Source organism: Xiphophorus couchianus, chromosome 14 (assembly GCF_001444195.1).
Source record: "Xiphophorus couchianus chromosome 14, X_couchianus-1.0, whole genome shotgun sequence".
NCBI classification, from domain to species: Eukaryota; Metazoa; Chordata; class Actinopteri; order Cyprinodontiformes; family Poeciliidae; genus Xiphophorus; species Xiphophorus couchianus.
In genome coordinates this window covers 8360974-8381382 of record NC_040241.1, presented here as the reverse complement: position 1 = coordinate 8381382, position 20409 = coordinate 8360974, and the positions used below count along the sequence as shown (strand labels likewise).

The 20409-nt window shown below is 38.0% G+C and overlaps 2 protein-coding genes across 3 annotated transcripts; both read right to left on the bottom strand.

Annotated features, from left to right (window-relative positions):
* Positions 1-455: 455 nt before the first annotated feature.
* On the bottom strand, positions 456-7414 carry tmem185 (transmembrane protein 185). 2 transcript variants are annotated; one of them, XM_028037732.1, is made up of 8 exons: positions 7184-7414; positions 5857-6033; positions 5423-5454; positions 5126-5333; positions 4810-4893; positions 3975-4151; positions 2787-2910; positions 456-2625 (listed from the first exon to the last, which is right to left on the bottom strand). In XM_028037732.1, the coding sequence occupies exons 2-8, from the start codon at positions 5929-5931 to the stop codon at positions 2375-2377; spliced, it is 951 nt and encodes a 316-aa protein (XP_027893533.1). In that variant the 5' UTR covers positions 5932-6033; positions 7184-7414; the 3' UTR covers positions 456-2374. The 2 variants fall into 2 exon arrangements, with proteins under 2 accessions (XP_027893533.1, XP_027893532.1); XM_028037731.1 differs by lacking the exon at positions 5423-5454 and having other exon boundaries at positions 7184-7413.
* An 812-nt stretch (positions 7415-8226) lies between these two features.
* Positions 8227-17059, bottom strand: LOC114157046 (uncharacterized). The gene is made up of 11 exons (XM_028037730.1): positions 16916-17059; positions 16032-16079; positions 15221-15478; positions 14367-14672; positions 11140-13782; positions 10914-11019; positions 10736-10821; positions 10409-10459; positions 10168-10212; positions 9134-9191; positions 8227-8979 (listed from the first exon to the last, which is right to left on the bottom strand). Exons 1-5 carry the CDS (start codon positions 16950-16952, stop codon positions 13346-13348), a joined length of 1086 nt encoding a protein of 361 aa, XP_027893531.1. The 5' UTR covers positions 16953-17059; the 3' UTR covers positions 8227-8979; positions 9134-9191; positions 10168-10212; positions 10409-10459; positions 10736-10821; positions 10914-11019; positions 11140-13345.
* Positions 17060-20409: the final 3350 nt, after the last annotated feature.

The following is a 20409-nucleotide window of genomic DNA, read 5'->3' as shown; positions in this document are numbered from 1 at the left end:
TTAGCAAAAAAAAATTGAAATTGTCTTTACTGGGGGTAAAAAATCTACATTATTAAAACATCGCCATTCTATTTCTTTGGATATCTGGAAAACAAAGATAAATAAGAGTAAGAATGCTTTTATACGAGAACAAGTTAATTTTTCATTTAATTCAAAAATAAATATACAGAAGACAGTGAATGTGTCTAGTGAATGATTGGTGAGTTTTATAGGTACCGTAGATTTTTTCAGACTTAAAAAAAAATTTGCCAGAAAATCAAGTTGTCATACAAAAGGTGAGCACGGATAAATCTTAGTTTTTTTCTCAAGTGGGCATTGATACATAAAATCTGTAGAAATATTGTTCTGGCCAGATGACTTGAAACAAGCATTATTAAACCAGCTTAAATATGTCTAAGACTGTAGAATGGGTAAAAGGTTTCACTTGCCGATGATACAATAAAATATAACTAACGTTTGTTCTAATGATTTAATAAAAGTGTCTGAACCATCTGCATAGATGCTACATTAGATTGATCAGAGTAGGAGTGTAGGACTGATTTTATTTCAATCTTCTGGTCCCAATCTTCAGGAGCTGTAGTATTTACAAAAACAGAAAAATAAAGAAGGTATACAAAACATAAGAAGTCCTACAGTGCTTCTTAAAGTGCCATTTCTGATTTTCTCCTAATGAAAAAACAAACTTTTTTTAATCAGGTTTATTTCAGAACAATGCCTGAAAGGACATTAAAAAAAACAAGTCACTGTAATCAAACTTTCTCTTTTTTCCTTCCTCTCTAACCCTGACCAACGTACGGCTGGCCTGAAGCTCCAAAATACAAACATTTTCTGATAAGTGAACACACCATAATGAAGTGTTCACAGGTTATGTTTAGTGTAGATGCTGAGACTGAGAGAAGAAGAGTCAAAGTTACCTATTTTTAAGTATTGGAGCAGGGAGGTGATTGAACTGAAGTCAGAGGAAGATTAGAGATGCAATAAGCTGTTTGACAAACAATTTCCTACGACATGTCTGCACGTTTAGCTAGGCTAAAGATGAGAGAGAGCAAAACCTTCAGCAGATAACAGAAAGGCTGAACATATTACAGTAATGTTGCTCTCTTTTTCTTCATCTTGAGCTTCTGGAAAAATCTGCATGTGGAAATATTGGCAGCCTTTGGGATGTCTCAGATTTTGACTGCTAGTGTATGATCCTGCTGAGAGGTTAAAATCTGTCATGACTTGTTTTAAAATCTTAAAAACTTTCTTTGGGATTGTGTATTTTATATTTCTTAAAAAAAAGGAATCAGGACGGGCTAAAACTAATTTCAGCGGTTAGCAGGTTGACTAAATTCAGAGATCAAAAAATAAACAAAAAAGAAAAAATATATATAAAGAAAAATTGGTCACAAAACATTGGTTGATTGGTGCAGCTCTATTAAAGTTACATTAAAACCAAATGTCAGATTGAAAACGTTTTTCACAGAGGGTCAAAAATGTGGTCAGATTTTTTAAACTAAACTAAAATACCTTTACAACTTGTTCTTGCAGCAACAAACCATTTGTCGTCTGGTTTTTGTTAATAAAACTTCACCCAAAAAAATATGTTCTTTCAATAATACAAGGAAAATTATGATTGGAAAAATGTCAAACTGGAAATACTTCTTCTCTACAAAAGCAAAAAAAACAAAAACATTGTGGGTTCAATTAAGAAGTGCATACGTAGTAAAAAAAAACAAAAAAAAAGGTTGGAAAGAATCTCTGGTGTGATTACAGTGACTTTCTCTTGAACGCACCGACATGCAAGCATTGTAGTCAAACAAACCTGAATAAAATTATTAAATCAACCCTCTTATTTCATTAATGTAGCCATGCATGTCCGATGAACGGCTGCATTAAAGACAAAACAAAGAGAGCTACACTGATCCCACATTGAAGCCACAGAGTCTTTCCAATGGTCCCCCATCACAACCCGATAACCCCGAAAACGTTTCAGAGTCAAATCCAGTCTGACCCGACTTGGCCTCAAGCAGACCCTAATCTCAGATTATCTTTGTAGTCAAATAAACCAAAATGTTCGTCAGATTAGACATAAGCAACACAGTGTGATTTCACCGAGAGGCGAAAAACAGCCAGTTTGACGATTTGCTTCTAGACGGACTAGGGAAGAGTCTTCAAACAACTGAAGAAACCAGTGTGAGGAGTTCTGATCCGCCGGCTCTGAACAGACCCCGCCTCCTTCGCAGGAGCGCGCCGCGGCTCGGTTTAGGTAGCCGCTCCGACTCCTTCAGGTCAGTAGATAAGTCTGTACACCGTGTCCTCTGCAGCTTTGGCTTTAATAGTTTTTTTTTTCTTTTCTTTTTAAAATAAGAGTCCGGCGGCCCGGCTCCGGCGTCTAGTCGGGCATGTCGATGCAGAGCTTCGGCGGCGGGACGAAGTACTTCCCGGGGCTCTGAGTGATCACCACGCCCGTTTTCTTGTGGAACATGGGGGCGATCTTGGGCGGCGGCTCGGGGACGGGCAGGTCGTCGGCCGCCTCGGGGTCCTCGCTGCGTTGGAGGTCGTAGGACACGTTGCCGTACTCCCTGAGGAAGGGCAGCAGCTCCAGCAGGAAGTGGCAGAAGTCCTTACGGATGCCGAACCACCCTGATGGGAGAGCAACGACAAAGTCAGACCAACGTAATAGTTATGAAACAAATGTTTTTGCAAAAACAAATCTAAAATTTACCAAAAAATACATGTATATATATCCTAAACCTAATTATAAATGTTGCATTAGCGTCAGAAGGCTGCGGTTTCATACTCACAGTGGTTTCCTCCTTTCTGTCCGAAGGTGGTGGCCATGAGTGTGAGCAGGGAGAGCCACAGCGGGACGAACACACACACGTAGCTCGGACTCTTGTGGTTGTCCAGCTTGTGCACCAAAAGGATCTGAAAGGATAAAAAAAAAAAAAATCTGAGTCAAAATGAAAATTATGGTTTTTCTATTCAGATCCCTTTACTCTGATACCCAAAAATTCAATGTTTCTTTCTCCTAAGTTAAGACATTATGACCTCCAATATGTGAAGTTAGTGTCATAAAAAGCAATTATATTAATCACATGATAAATTAAAGTGAGCTCGATCATTTCCTTTCTGATGATTAGTGATATTTTTTTGTTTGTGGACGCTTTGTAATGCATAGTTTAGTTTGTGTGTTTGTTTATTTCCTTTTTTATTGATTTGTTTTTGATTGTTATGTTTTAAAAATGCAAAATAAAACATCTTCCAGGTCCAGTGTGGAGTTTTCTCTTCAAAATGAAAGTTTATTAGTCTTTATTAGGGCAAATTTGGATTATTATGCCATTATAAATGTATTAGTTGGAAATGGTCTCGAAACATAAATATCGTCGTTTATCGCAATAATTTCAGGGACGATTCGTCATCCAGCAAAATTTGTTGACAGGCATATTAATAGGCAGCTATTTCTCGTCGAAGCTAATCCTCAAACAGTTGAAATTTCTCATCCACTCTGACTTCAAACTAAAGTCTTTGTTTACGTAACGTCTTTTTTTATTTTCATTTTTTCACATTTAACAGCTTATATAAATATTACTTGACATGTTTAATGGTGTTCTTGTCTTTCCTCAGCTCAGCTGGTTAAAACTCTGAAATTTTCCACATAAGGAAACAAGGTTTAGCGATACATCTGGGAACGCTACGAAAAACTACAGATGTAGTGGTTGCTATGGCAATTTAGACCCAAATAGTAACATATCGTTATTTTACATAAATTCTGTCACACGCTCAATTCCCACAGCTTTCTTGGTCATAGAATCACTCGCATTTTGTTAGAAAAAGCCACCAGGTTAACTTCATATTTTTATCTAAAAAATGTTTTTATTAGAACCAGAAATTAATCTACATCTATAATGTGGATTTAAAAATACACTATGAAACAATTCTTTTAGCCCAGTGTAACAGAGTCACTAGGAGTAAAAATGGAGGCTCCTCACCTCAAAGGTGAGAAGAGGTACAACGATGGTCATCCAGCTGATTGCCATGGTGATGTGCGTGCGCCGTTGCTCGGCGATGATGTCTATGGAGCGGAGGAAGAGGACTGACCAGATGATGTAGTAGAGGACGACAAGGCACAGGAAGGACATGAGGATCCACAGCGGGACACACACCACCTGCAGGACACACACACACACACCGACATTTTATCAAAATGTCACGCAATAACGGATTAAATGACTAATTTACTTATTTCTGTCCATATTTCTTTATGTTGTGATGTTACCAGACACATAAACAGAGCTGTGCATAACTTCAGTGGAAGGAAAATAACAGCTGAAACCAGAAGTTTACATACACGTTTTTTTTTTTTTCTCACCGTCTGAAGTGAAATCAGATCAAACTTTTGTTGTTTTAGGCCAGTAAGAATTACCTACATTTTTCATGTTTACTAAATGCCCTGTATGTAAACTTCTGATTTTGAAGACAAATGTCTAATATTTTCTTTTACGATTGTGGAATTTAGCAAACAGAAATGAACTGAAACTAAAACAAGAAACCTTTGGTCTGATTTAGCAAATGAATAACAAAAAAGGTTTATATTTTTATTTAGTGTGTGTAAACTTCTAGTTACAACTGAGTATGTGCAGAATTTTTTTTTTTTTTTTTACGCTGTAGATATTTTTTCACTTCTTCCTTATAAAATATTCTGGAAAGAATGTTTTTTTTGTTGTTGTTTTTTGTTAATGTTGTAAAATAAGTCCATAATATAAAACGGTAGAAACAGTGTGTGTGTTGTGAGACAACAGGAAGTGTGTGTCAGGTGTTCCTCACCAGCCAAGGCCAGCCTATGATTCCGTCCAACTTCAGAGCGATGAAGATGAACTGCAGGATATTTACAGAACACAGCACCTCCAGCTGAGGAGAAAGAGGAAGTTGTCATCAGCATATTCTGATAGCATTACATGAAAAAAAAAAAAAAAGATTTAAGTTTCACATTTTATCCCCCACAGTAAGAAATCTCTTGAAATTGTTGTGCCAAATACACAGACAACTAATAGCACAGACACAGAATTTTGTAGATTTGTGCTAAAATATTATTATTTTGTTGCTTGAGCTGTGTGTGTGTGTGTGTGTTAGTTCTCCTGACCTCAAGGGAGCGATCGTGTCTGAAGCCCCAGACGCAGGCTGCTACGGAAACGGGCGACACGAAGAAGAGCGGCATGAAGACGAGGAGCCAGTAGTACTGGCCCTTCTCCACGCGGTCGCACACCAACACCTCGAACATCAGCAGCAGGACGTGCAGCCCCACCGCTATCAGCATGGCCTTGAACTCCACGCATGTCTCCCCTTCAGCCCTGAGGGAAAATAAAACACGGTTTATCATCCTCATAATAACGCTGACATTCATCCCCATTGATCGTTACGCATAGTATAGGGAACGTACTTTGAAAGCCAAAGCAGTTTGTCCTCCAGGGACTGTAATCCAATCCAAAAAAATAAACAGTTCAATGGGAATGAAAGAAAAAGGTCCCATCAGCTCGCCATCAGTTCATTTTTCATTTGGAGGAAGTAGAAAACCTGCTGAGTCAAAGTTATGGTGAAATGTTTCAAGAGGAGGAGCCAAAACAAAATCCAGCTGACTAAGTATTGGTCACCATTACTTTTTTTCTGCCAAGTAATGGTGACCAATTCAGGAAGAGCTTATTGATTATGAGACATTTGTAATTGGAATACAATTACAAATGTATGTAATGTATTTCAACAACATGGGTTACAAACAACATCTAAACAAACAGAGAGATCAGACGTAAACAGACACTTTACGTCAGAGGCCATGTGTGTATGTCTGTGTTTGTGTGTGCTTGTGTGTGTGTCTACCTGTACTGAGGGTTGTGGGCCCACACTCCGGTGCCCACAGAGGCCCCGATGATCACCAACAGTTTCCACAGCCATATTGGGGTAAACACGGCCCAGTAGCTCCACTGAATGACCCCGTCCAGCCTCAGGGACAGCAACACGGAGAACAGCAGCAGGCAGGAGTAGATCAGGAACTTACTGCAGCAGCCAAGAGGGCGACAGGAGACATGTGTGGCGTCAAAGCACAACAAGGACATGTAAAGAAAAGCAACAAAAAGATAAAAAAATAAAAAATAAACAGATTTTGCAAAAATCTAGGATCTGGAAATTGAATAAAAAAGAAGAATTCAATAGAAAACACATTTATGTTAAAAAACGTAGGATGAAAAACCTCCAATGATCATGATTATTGAAACTTTATTTACAATCGACCTGCCTTCTAACATTCCTGTATTTAACTGCTGCATGGATTCTTTTTTATAGTGAGGAGCAGCTCATGACAATCATATAAAAAAAAACTAACTATTCTTATTGCAAACTAGCAAATAGTCAAGTTTTTTTTTAAATGGGAGACAACCTGCTTGGTCAAATATATTACTGCTGGAAAATGATCCGATGACCCAATCTCAGGTGAGTAGACGACACTTAACATGTTTTATAAGAATCGTAACATTTATAAAAACTGCTATCACAATTATAGTCAGCCTTCTGATTTAAAACTTCTAACAAGGTAAAGATCAACGATTAAATCCATTTTTATTGCAGGAAAAACACAGGCGCCTCAATACCCTGTGGGATCTTAACTTTCTTTTACTTTTCTCAGTTGCTTTTTTTGAGTATGTATGAGAGACATCATTATCATTCAAAAGCACTTCAAAATATAATTACTCAAAGTAGGCATACTTTTTGTAATGCATGCTAAATATGTTGTATTCCTGTTTAGACTTCACTTAATTACTATGACAACATAACAATGAAAGACAACAGAATTAAAACGGTGTTCATGAAGTTGTCACTTTATCTCAATGCGTTACTGTGCAAAGTCAGTAACCACAGTGGCGCTAATGTAAAGAACAAACTATTTATTAGCTACAGGAAAGGTCATAGTTCAACATTCGTTTTGCGTTGTTTACATTAGCATGCTAGCCGGGCCTCTCAAAGCCGGACACTTTAATTAGGTTCGACAACTTTACCCAGACTGTTTTATGCGACTACGTGGGCTACAGCTACATAGCACTGCGTGTCTAAACCTTAAAAACTCAGACACGCATGTTTTTCTTTTAGTATTTTCCAGCGAATAAGAGCCGAAGCTATGACATAGCCGAAGCTAGCTCGCAGCTAACGTTACCTGGGATTGAAGTCCTGAAAGAGTCCTCTTAAATTCATGGTGAACAACAGGGCCGGTCGGCTAGCTGGCTAATGTTAGCTTCCTCACCCCTGGAGGAAACTTCTGTGTCTAATCTGAATGCTACACATTGTAATTTGTGGGAGAGCTCAGCCTCAGGTCTCCGGTACATTACTTGCTGTGTTATGTTTTGTTTTTTTCTCCCTCAACTACCAATCTCACTGGATGTGACGTCATCGTTTCTTGTCGCTTGCGTTTGTGGGGAGAAAAGGAAACTGAGACATTACCGCCACCTCCTGGTAAGACGGACGAATCACTCGGGACCTCTAAAATAAATGCAACAAAAAAAATAAAATAAAATATTTCCTTTAATTGCAGAGAAGACTGAGTTACATTTTTGTTTTGGAAGCAGTTACCTTTTACATTTTTTTAAAGGTTTTATTGGCTCTAGTGGCCTTTATTTGATAGTTAATTGACAGGAAAGTGGGTAATGAGAGAAGGGGGAAGACATGCGGCAAAGGTCACCAGGCCAGGAATCGAACCTGCGACAGCCGCATCGAGGACTAAGGCCTCCTTATGTGGGTTGTGCTTAACCTCTGCGCCACCACAGCACATCCCACCTTTTACTTTTTTATATTTCTGACAGTATACTAGGTCTTGATTTCTCTGTCTCCATATCATGATTCAGTGCCAGTGAATACATTAAATCTGGTTTCCACTCCTGTTATTAAGGAACACTAATCATTGCTCATTGAGTCCTCCATCAAATCCTCCAGCCAAAAAAAATGACTAAAGTAAGACTAATAAAGTAGTTGGTAAAAATGCTACTTAGGTACTGAGTACTTGAGTATTTGTTTTGAACAATAATTGATTTATTGTTTAAAAAGGATCCTAACAAATAGAAATATTAGGTTATGTGCAAATTCTACAAAGAAAAAAATATATAAATACATAACGGATATGCAATATACACATTCAAGAATAAAAAAAATTATTTAAGCAAAACTAATAAAGCAATAGTTACAGTAATGAATGGTAGACCAGTGTAAGGTACACATGGTGATAATGCACATGGTTTATTGATCTTTAAATGGCCTAAAAGTCTCAGCAGATAGGAAATAACATTAAAATGATTCGGCTTGTGTACAAACAAGACTTCTCACTTCAACAAACTGTGGATATGAGTCTTTGGTTAAAACAAATTTGCTCTTCATTCAATAAAGTAGCTCTCTGAGGATAAACGAAGAGCAGTAACATGTCATCATAACATTACTCAAGTAAAAGTAGCTGAGTAAATGTAGCTCAGTTACTCCCCCCCTCTGATTGCAGTCTCTTGGGGGATAAACATTTTTTAAACATTCTCAGTGATGTTTTACACACTACAACACATAGTCGTTGACACGTTATCTCTGAAGACAATTGCACAGCACTAAAGCTTACAGTCTTGATTTTATGGCAAATTCAGCAAAATCTACAAATGAGTAAAAAGAGTTTGTAACTTTCATTCGAATCCCGCAAAGATTCTGTTGTAGCTCTTTAACTTATCTACATCTACAGTACTTCTTTAGGAAACTCACCATCTTATTTCTGTAAACATAAAAACAATAAACCATTAGCACATTAAACTGGCAGAACTACACTCAGCATCACAACCAGTGATGAATATGTTTTAACTTTTCACATTTTATAAATCTGGTTAATTTAAGTGTTGCAGAACAAACAAGCCTGAAGCCTGCATGGCAGCTGCTCCTGATTGTAGAAAACACTGGAGCGTCCATTACTGCCTGGACGCCACCTTCCTGCAGACAACCAGCACACATTTTATATATCTCAATATGTAAAATATTGTCCATTAAAAGCAGGTTTAGTTTAAAGTTACTAAAAGATGGTTTTTAGTTGATCCAAAAGACACATACATGACAATAAAGACTCCAAATGAAAGATGTTATTCACCTTTTCTGTTGTTCTTTCCTTTGTTCTGGTTGATAGTTTTAACCTTCACAGGAAACTACTGGAAATCAAATACCAATGTTATTTTTTTTTTAAAAACAGCACTGATGTTGTGGTTAGAATCAGATAGTGTTGTTGCACAATAAACAGCTTGGTTGTAGTCAATTTATTTATAACTATTAAACATTAGTGAAACTTCCAAATGTGGACATTTTCCCAACAAAAGAGACAAACTAGAAGAGTCACCCAGTCACCTAGATCTAGAGAAGTGGAACTGGCGGATAAATATTTCTACAACTTTTACATGTGCTGCATGTTTAGGGTCAGAATGTACAAAATCATACGTCCCATTAAGCCAAATATTTTTATTTTCATTCACATATAAATATATATATTTTTGTCTTTTTTACAGACGGATTTTCTCCGTCGTTTCCTGTTGGAAGATCGCGAGTTTCTCTCTTAAGAATTCTGACCACAATTGTGAGCAACTCAAAGCTTATTTTGATGAAAGATTAAATAAAATATTCCAGTTACTCAAAACAAGACCACCAAATTTTAAACGAGAGGCTCCAGATTATTTTTTTTGGCTCAATTAAGCAGGTTCAGTCAAGTCTTTCTCTCCAGCTCTCGCCGCCATCTTTTCGTCACTCTGACTGAACTATTAGAAGCAAACACACACCACAGCATGGATTTTACTAAATCTACATTAGAAAGTGTCATGAAAAATTAACCCTATGATTTTTTTTCCCCCTCAAAATCTTGTGTTTACCTTCCACAAACAGAAATGTTGTTCCAAAATAGAAATATTTCCGTCTAGAGCCAGTGTGTAACTTTAAAGTTAACTAAATTCACTCCTTCTTAAATAGAGAGATTTATGTTTTAAAATTCAGAATTTTAAAACATATAATTTAAAACATAAAATGAAAGATTATTCATTGGACATTTGTTCACGTGCCTGTAAAATATGACAAAACGTTTGAAGCATTTTATTTTTGTGTTACTTAAGGGAAAATGGTTTAAGCAAGGCAGATGTTTACCTGGATTTACATTAACGTACACACAATCTTCCTCTGGAGGCCTTCCTGTTAAAATCACAACATAAATAAAAGTTTATGCTTCAAAATCTCCAAAGCTTCTTTTCTCTTTTTTTTTTTTTGTTGTTATATGTTTTAAAACATTGGGATTGAAGAATATCTGACAAATTTCAGGACTTACATCAATTGCAATTAATCAGTTTCTAAACGTAGTGGTTGCAGCTCTGTTATAAAGCATAATTACCATTTCCAGTGGCTTTGCAAGTTTCAATTCTTTCATAAAGAGGCGTGTCACCTACAATAAGTAAGAAAAATGTCATGATTAAAGTTTTGAAGTGATGCGACTAACAAAGACATTTGTTAGTTTTAAAAAAAAATCAAAAATGTCTGTTTTATTATTATGTCTGTAAAATTATTGCGATTTCTAATGCGGCTAAAGCCTTTCCGGACAATTTCAGTTTATATTTTTGGTGACGCGTGAACCGTCTGAGACCTGTTTTTGTGAAACTGAATCACCGTAGAGAGAAAAATAATAAGTCAAAATTCAAATGCAGTTAATTCTGTGACCAACCCTGCAGCAGAGAGCTGTAAACCTGACTTCCAGCTTCGTTTGTCGCGTGGCTGGTGGTGGAGCTCTGACTGCGCCTCAGAAACCATCTGAAAGTATGAAATATGAATTCATCAGTGAAAGAAAGGATTTTTTTTTTCGTGGCATATTTATAATGAGAAGACATCAATCTCAAGCTGACCCGACGCAGCGCCACAACAAGAGTAGGAGAATGATGAGAACGATTCCACTAACTGGTCCAATGATCAGCAGCACTAGAAGTAAAGAGCTGGCAGGACTGGACACGGCTTGTGGGAATAAGAAAAATTGAAACAAAACTGTCAAAAATCTGTAGCATATCAAATCGAAACAAATGCAGTGGACTGTTTATGTTACTAAAACGATTCAAACATTTTAATCCTCCTCACCTCTAACAGACATCCAGCTCCTTGGTGACTCTTTTCCTGAATGTTGACATTTGTAGAAACCTTCATCTGACTTTGACACTGCAGAGATATTCAGCTCCCCTCTGCTGTCATTCTGGAGGAGTTTATCATTGTGATAGAAAAACACATTGGAGAGAAGTTTTTGTTTTTGATCTCTGCAGCTCAGAGTAACCGGATCTCCGTCAGTCACAGGATGAACAGGGCTCACCAGGAGAGGAGCAGAAAAACGATCTGTAAAACAATCAGACAATGTTGGGTAGGAGCAAAACTGATTAAAAATGGTCAGTGTTTTTGACAGTGCCATTTTCTTGTAAAATTCAGCAGTAATAACATTTTTATAAAAATGCAATTTAGTTATCAATCCAAAATAAAAAATAAAAAATTGGAACCGAATTTTAAAACCGAAAAGCTTCTCTATTTATGTCCAATCAGAAACACATTCAATCTAGTTTGATCATAGGACTTAACCACGTACAATAATAAACTAATATTTAGTGGACTCTTTTGATTTATTCTTTTTTTTCTCAGGGGTAGTTTTGTGTCTATTGTTATGGATGAGCTTTGTTTATAGTGTCCCACTGCAATTCACTTTCAACAAACGGTTCATCAAATACATGAACATGTAAGCTATGAACAGTTCATTGGGTTTAACGACATGTTTTTAATTTCCACTCCAAAGGACCATACACCCTCCTCACAAGTCTAGTCTGAGTTCTCGTTAGATCTCAGGAAAAGGCTCTCCATCATTGCTCAGCTCACCAAAGTATGTGAAATGGCTAAATAGTCAGGTCTAATGTTCACTACAGAGGGCATTAAATGGATAATCTGAAAAAGGTTGCTGGATATGAATTAAATATAAATCAATGTTGTCTCTGGCATCAGTAATATGCCAGAGACATGTATATCATGTATCTCACGTATCTTTCTGCATAGTCTGTGATAAATTGTCATGTAAAAAAACAAAACAAAAAATGGACCCAAACTCAGAATGAAAATTAAAATTGACTTGATTGCATGACATTTTCTTTTCAAACTGGCCGAAAACTGAAATAGTCTTAACAGAAACGAAATACTCTGAACCATTACGGAAAATACCGTCAACGTAAACCAAAATATGACCAGAGAACAGCCGACATTTGATGAACATAGTTAAACAATGGAGTCTGGTCTGCTTGAAAGGCGTCCGTGTTAGCTGCTTTGCAAAAGGTGAGAATGTGTCAAACCAATGAGGACGGATTAACATATTCGCAAGAGGCGTCTTTTGCTCTGCAGAGATAGCGACTATGAAAACCGATCGCTATCTCAGCAGTCAGCTGAGATAGAAATCAGTAGCATCGGCCTACTTAAAGCTTTGGCTTTTAAGTAGATCAAAGCTATAACACAAATATATTTATTTTGTTTAAATGCAAAAAGAGAACAACGAAAAGATAACTAGAAAGTGTGCATTTCCTATGAAAATGCAAGCGTGAATGCTGTATGCTTTCTTTTGGTGAAAATGGCAAAAGCGTTTGGAGCCAACTGCTGAAGACTTGCAGAAAGGTAAGAAAAAGTCCATGCAGTGTGAAAAACCCACGTAAAAACCAAAATTAGCTAAAAAGCTAAAACTAGCTGAAATACTAATGACAGCAAATAGGCTATCATTAGTATCATTAGGCTGTAATGTTACAGTAACATATTCAATAAAATAAAATAAAAAATAAAAAACTCATGTAAAATCTAAAATCTGAAAGACAGAAACGTTCCCCTATTCATTCTGATAAAAAATTCATTCTGATAAAAACGGTGAGTGGATGAAATCCAAACCTTTTATGGTTCGTAAGATATCAACATTTGTTTGGAGGCATCGTTTACACGGTGACTACAAAAAACATGCCACATGCAGCACTAAAAAAACTACGTCAAAAGGTCAAATTATTCCCAGGTGTTAAACAGCATAAAAGCTGTTAAACTGCCCAACTTCAAAATGGCCGCTGCCTTGTGTCCTCCATCAGGCCTGAAACTGGATGATTGATTGCCATTGATAGGCAGGACCTAAAACATCCACTGTGAAACACAACAAACATTTTATATTGTAATTCTCAATTCTGCCACAGGATGGAGCGGTTTCCCCCATGGGGTGAAAAATTCATAAAAAGCTGAATATTACAAAAAGTATGAAGGTTATGAATACCAAGAGAAATAGTCGGCATTAGGAGAGCAAGCTGGATAGTATAAAAGTTGAATGGTGAAAATAGAGCAAAGTATGCAGAAGAAGAAGTGAAGCGAAATTTATGGAGCAACCAGAAAAGTGGGACTCAATAGTGTGAATGAATGCCTGCAGCATTAACACGAATAATAAGCCAATATCTTCACCCTGCACAGTGATGTTGATGGCGTTGCTAGTCTCTCCAGATCGAGACTCACACCAGAACACTCCATCATTATTCCAGGAAACGTCAATGGTGCATGTAGATCCAGTCATTGTCCCCCAGGAGGAGCAGGTAAAGTACAACAGTCGATCTCTTTCTATAAACCTCATCACTCTCCACTCAGTAGAGTTTCCCTCACAGCTCAGAGACACAGAGTCAGATCTGAAGTGTTGAACTCTGTCAGGATTCACTGAGAGAGAAGCTGCTGGACGAGGATCTGAAAACAAGACAGGATTTCATCTGAGAACAGAAACATCTTTAAAATGTTTCATTAAAATGGTTTGTTTCTACAGTAATAAAGATTACAGCAAACATTTCAGCAAGCTGACCAAAAATACTTCAGTGCCTATAAAATGAAATAAACTAGCATAGTAGAAATAATTCTTTCATTTTTTACAAAAACAAGTTGGATTTTACCAATGAATGTTTCTTATGGTCAATGTTTTGATTCAGCTCTAAACTTGATGGCTGATTTTATTTCCTGCCTGTTGACTTCTTTAGCTTTTCTTTTTATCAGCTGTATGAATTTGTCAGAAATCTATAGAAATTTACCTCATGTTTCTGACAAGATTAAATCTTACTAAAAGAAACCAGAGTAAGTCATGTTTATTATCCCATAATGTGAATGATTTATTAGACGGCTATGATCAAAAAGATTTTTTTTTTTTTCCAATTAAGTGAACAGAAGTCAATTTTCGTAATCTTTTATTTGTATAAAAGTTGAAGAAGTGTCTAAAAGAAACATTGGATCAGACTAAAAACCTCTGAAATTAGTTTTCATTGAGATAGAAACAAACTGACCTGCAGACCAGATAAACTTTAGTTTACTGTAATAAGTGTAAAACTTTGGTTCTCCTCTTCCTGCTCTGCACACAAATCCTGCTGTGTGAGTCGGTCCATTAATGATGAAGGAGTTCTGCTCGGTCCCGTTGGTGCTGCCAGGAAGCAGCTCATAGCTATAGTGGCTGGATGGATCCGGAACAGTTTTATACCAGAAGAACCTCCATCCTTCTGATTGATGCTCCAAACCCTCACAGCTCAGAGTCACTGAGGCTCCAGGATTCGGCCATGATGGAGACACAGAGAGGACAGGCTGAGGTTTGGGTGCTGGAGAGAGAGAGAGATTTGGAAGATTTTTCTATATCACCTTTCATCTTTTCATTTTAATTCTATATAAATGGGCAGTATTATGTATTTTCCAGGCACTCAGTGCCATTTTATAGCACAATCAAGGAATATGTTACCTTCAGTCGTTCTATAAACACCGTATATAACAAACATGACCCAAAACAAGTTTGACTTAGCAATTTAGCGCCTCGAAATTGATCCTCCATCTGTTTAAGAAGCTCCTGCTTCTTCCACCCCTTTGCCTTCAGCACGTCATCACCACAGCGCTTCTCCATAAAGTATTTAACAATATTTGTAGGAGTGTTGCACTGAGACGTAGCTCTTATAATGAGCTCAGCAGGTGTGTAGTTTCATCAGGTGTTTGCTAATTGCTGCTGACTAGTCTGAAGGAGCTGAGTGAGGGAGCCGCAGGGGAGAGTTGAAAATTTGGTTTTATAATTGTTTTAAGAGCTGTTTAGTTCAAGTGACACACAGAAAAAAATCACATAAATGATCACTTTCATTTAAATGATAAGCAGTCAACTTACATACAGTTAGCTTAATAGCATTACTCCATGGTGTCAGGCCTTCTCCTTTTCCTCTGCAGCTGTATTCTCCACTGTGAGCCTCAGTGGCCGAGATGTTCATGTATTCACACAGTATTAGAGACTTTCTATTGGTTGTTTTCCATTCATACGTCCACTGAGCTCCTCCAACTTCCTGGATCTGACATCTCAAAATGACCGTCTCTCCTCTGTAGATCCGAGGCCAGCTGGGATGGAGAATCACTGACACCCTGTTAGAAACTACAGCAAGAAACACGATTAGGAGTCTGAACACGAAACTGGAAACAAGACAGTGCAACGTCTATAATAACGATGTCAATCTAAGCATCATTTTTTCTTATGAAGGAATGTGCTTTTATAGCATTTTATCTTATCCAGAGAACCCCAAACAGCTTCACGCCACATCCAGTCATTCATCAATTCGCAAACGAGCCAATGGGGGTAAGCGGCCACATTGTAGCCGCAGCTGCCCCAGGGCAGTCTGACGGAAGCACGCTGGCACATGCACCGGTGCCAGGAGCACTTCTGACCACCACCAGCATCCACCATCACCCCAACAAATATATTGCATGTCATAAAATTAGAACAGAACATAATTGAAATATCATTTGCTGGTAAATTTAGGTGTGGCAACGTCATCACATCTATATTGAACGTGTCCAAAAAATATGTCAATAAAGCAACAAAAAAGAAGCAAGCAATAACAGTCAACATCACATAGGTCAGAGGTCATTTGCATCAATGTGAATCATTTCTCCTCGGATCAAAAGCGAGACGTCAACATGTTACTTACCCTCTGCTACTGTCGATATTCTGTCTGCCGTCAGAGTTGCTTTGATACCTGCAGGTAAGAAAACCACAAGAACAGCTTCTATCACTGACGCTGAGAGCATTTTGAACAAATCTCTTAAAATGTTTGTAATATCAGATCTAACTGAGACTTTGCCCTGTTGATCCAAATCAACAGGGCAGAACTAGTGTTTGATAAACAGAACCTCAGGCTTTCAAACCTCCAACGGCGCAACTAATCTATATAACATGTTTCACGTTGTGATAAAGTTCCAGAAATAGCTAGGCTTTTCAGTAATATGCTAACTTTCTGAATGGGTCTGTAAAAACAGATGAGATATGAGATAAAACACAAAAATCTAGAATGTAGTCGGTCATCAATCCGCTTTCTGTAACTGCTTGTCCTTGTATGGTTGCTTGTTTCTATCGCCAGCAATTATTGGGTGAGTAGAGGGGTCATTATTTAGCTTAACTTTCAAACAACAGTTGATTTTCTTGCATAAAAATATGTCTATGACAACCTATGTAGTTGGGGGGGGGAAATAACAGGACTTTTACAGTCTTCTGTAGTCATCTGAACATAAAAATTGACACTCCGAGAGTCTTGAGAGTCAGCGAATCGACTGAAACAGGAGCACACGTTGTTCCGGAAGCGTTGCTAAACTTATTGTTCAGCAATTTGACAACGTGTAAAGATGGTCAATTTTAAAGAAATTCTAAAGAGAGTATTGTTGCAACAGCTGCAATAATGGTGACTACAATAAGAGGGGAAAGACTTGGGTGTTCTGTTTTGATTGCTGTCAGATCTTAATAGAGATACCCAGTAACTTGGCATCGTGAAGAAACATTTTCATTAAACACTGATTAGAAGGTCAGTGATGTACTTACAGAAAAATCCCAGCATGCAGAGCAGAGTGTGCTTCATCCTCGCATCCAGAACAGCTTCTAAAAGTTGAGCCTAATATGTACACGTATTACATAAAATCATACTGTTACTTCTCAGTGTCCCCTCTCTGTGTTTCCTTCCTTTCTACACAAACTTCACACCACACCACACCAAGTCTGTTTGCAGCAGTTGTTGGTGGTTTGCATTTTCTGTCCACTGCAGATATCCTGCCCGTGCTGTGCACAACATTCTGGGTCGGCTTCCAAAAAGGCACAACTTTCAAGTGCATATAGCTGTTTTTTTTTTTTTGCTCTTGTAAAGGAGGAAAGTGCTACGCTGATTTTTGTGTACAAAAACATTTGCTGTGTTTCTAAAAGACTATTCGTCCATTCTACATTTTTTTTGTATCTTTTTAGTTTGATGAGTGAATTTTCTTCCGAGACGCTTTGTGAAACAGTAACTTCTTCCATCCACCACTACGCCACCACAAACTGAGCAGAACAACCCTGGTGTGTGAACGATGCAGACCCCTCACCCCAACAACCAGAACACACAACAATGTAAATGCCTGCTCACCAAATAGACCAAATCATTTTTGCATTGTTGGAAGAAGTTGGGAGGGAAATCATAAGGAATAAATGAAAAACTGATGCAGAAATACCCCAGACCGCCATTTAAACTTAGGAACTTCTTGCTGCATGGCAACAACCCTAACGACAAAAGGCAGAGCTTCAGGAGGCCTTGGGGGCGGCGGGCCCCGGGCCCGGGCCTAGAGGGCGCCCGGATAGGAGGCAGAATAGGACTTGTTCCTTTGACTCTGACTTGTTCCGCTAGTGCTAATGACTATTGAGAAGTTAATTAGCACATAAAATCTGTCTAAGGATAGTTTGCGTGAGCACGGGGGGCAGTTGGTAAACGTAAGAATGGCGGTAATACCAATTAGTCTGATCTTGTTTCCTTGAACAAAGGCTATGTCACACGACGGCTAATCTGGTTGGCCCCACGCTGCACGTATAACAAAGTGCACTGTCCCATTAGTGTTGCAATATATGAGGTGCAGAGGACAATGGATTATTGGTTTGACTCGCTGAATCAAAATTGTTCATTTCTGTCTCTGATGTTCCAGGTCAAATGAAGTAGCGTGCATCACCCTATCTGAAAAAGAATTACAAGACAATCCCAGTATGAGAAAGAAATGTCACAAGACGATTAAACAGAAGGAGTGTGTTGAACTCTATAGAGCAGTGGTTCCCAAAATGTGGGGCGCGCCCCCTAGGGGGCAACCTGAAGTGTGAAATAAACTTCAGTGGAGTTTGAAAACAAAATATGTGTATAGGTTTATGTCTGGTTATACAATGTGTGTGCCCAGTTGATCTTTTTTTTTTTGTTTTTGGGGGGATTTTATTGTAATCCATAGGGGGGCCCAGAAAATCTTTGGGAACCACTGGACTATGAATGGCTACAATGAAGGCTGTAGATCTAACTTGCTGTTCCAACTTTTGACCACAAACCTGTTTCACTAAACTAACTTCAGAGCTTAACAAAATCAATCATCACTATTGATTCCATCCTATGCCTCAGTTGGTCTTGGTTACCAGTCTGGCAGATTTTCTCATAAAGAGGAAAAAATATGGCAGTCTCGTTTGCCTTTATGAAAGAATCTGATCTTATCTGCGAAGAGGTTACCTTGGGTTTAGTTAGGCCCAATGTGGTCTGGTCACTCCTTGTTTGATTGCTCATGTGGCAAAGCATATATAGCAGCTATTTGGCAAGAGGTGGACGCCTTGGACTGGACAGTCCATTGCAGGGAAACATGGCAACACATAAGACAGGCAACCATATATGTACACAGTGACACGTAAGGACGATTCAGATAAATCAGTTAATTATGAATAGAATTTGTATAACATACAACAAATACATGTTCAAAGAATCACATGTGATCCTAGTCAGACTAGGATTTAGTCACTTGCAAGGCTTCACTTTTGATATTTGATTTAATAATGCAAGTATCATCAGTGATGTTACTTGTTACTTTTTTCAGTAACGAGTAATCTAACGCGTTGCTATTTCAAATCCAGTAGTCAGACTACAGTTACTTATCTTAATCACTTTACGTTACTGTGCGATATTATTATCTTTTGTAATTTTATTTTATTTCCTCTACATGTCTCTACACGACCGACGTTTCTGTGCGACAGCAACAGCAGCGACAGAAATGTAAACAATGGAGGGAGACGCACATTTTGTTGCTGGAAAAACAGGAACTTATCTGAGTTTCGGGAGCCAAGTCTCATCAATAAATTTGTAATTGATTACATTTCAAATACAATTCTAAACAGGTGGGTTTTTAGTTGAGATTTAAAGGAAGGCGGTGTTTCAGCTGTTTTACAGTTTTCTGGAGTTTGTTCCAAATTTGTGGTGCATAGATGCTGAAAGCTGCTTCTCCTTGTTTGGTTCTGGTTCTGGGGATGCAGAGCAGAACCACAACCAGAAGACCTGAGAGGTCTGGAAGGTTGATACAACAGCAGATCTTTAATGTATTGTGGTGCTAAGCCGTTCAGTGATTTGTAAACTAGCAACAGTATTTTAAAGTCTATTCTCTGAGCTACAGGGAGCCAGTGGAGGGACTTTAAAACTGGTGTTATGTGCTCTATCTTCCTGGTTTTAGTGAGAACGCGAGCAGCAGCATTCTGGATCAGCTGCAGCTGTTTGATTGATTTGTTGGACAGACCTGTGAAGACGCTGTTGCAATAATCAATACGACTGAAGATGAACGCATGGATGAGTTTCTCTAGATCTGGCTGAGACATTAGTCCTTTAATCCTGGAAATGTTCTTCAGGTGATAGAAGGCCGACTTTGTAACTGTCTTTATGTGGCTCTGGGTGGCTGTTGTGGATATTTTACAAATTTCAATATTGTCAAAAGTAATTATAATTAAACACATACATAAATACCCTGTTCTACAATAAACATTATTTATTTAAATTGTTCATTCCCAAAAATACACGCTGTGTTCTGTCCGTGACTTGTGTTTACAGCTAGTGGCCAGCAGATGGCGACATTAAGTCATAGTTTTCCAAGTTATCGGTCCAGAAACTGGCCGTCAGTTCAATAATGTGACGCAGGAAGAAAACTTGTGTGTCTTCAGGATTCTGCTGCTTCACATGAACCTGATCCATCCAGTGTGTTTGGGCTGTGGAGGAAACGGCAAAAATGACAACCAGCTCCAATTATCACAGTGTGTTAATTTATTATTATTTGTTCAGGATTTGTTTTGTTTTTATAGATTGTCAAACCTGCAGGCTGTTTTAAGAAATAATAGATGACCGAAAACTAATAAAAAATGAAAAAAAGCTAAGTGCTTTAATGAAAGGAGTTTTTGGTTTTTGCTCTTTCTGTGTTTTAAGTATCAGGAGGAAAATTAAAACAAACATCAATTCATTTTTTACAATATTGTTATTTTTAGAGAGCTGCAAAATTAAAACAGTGGAG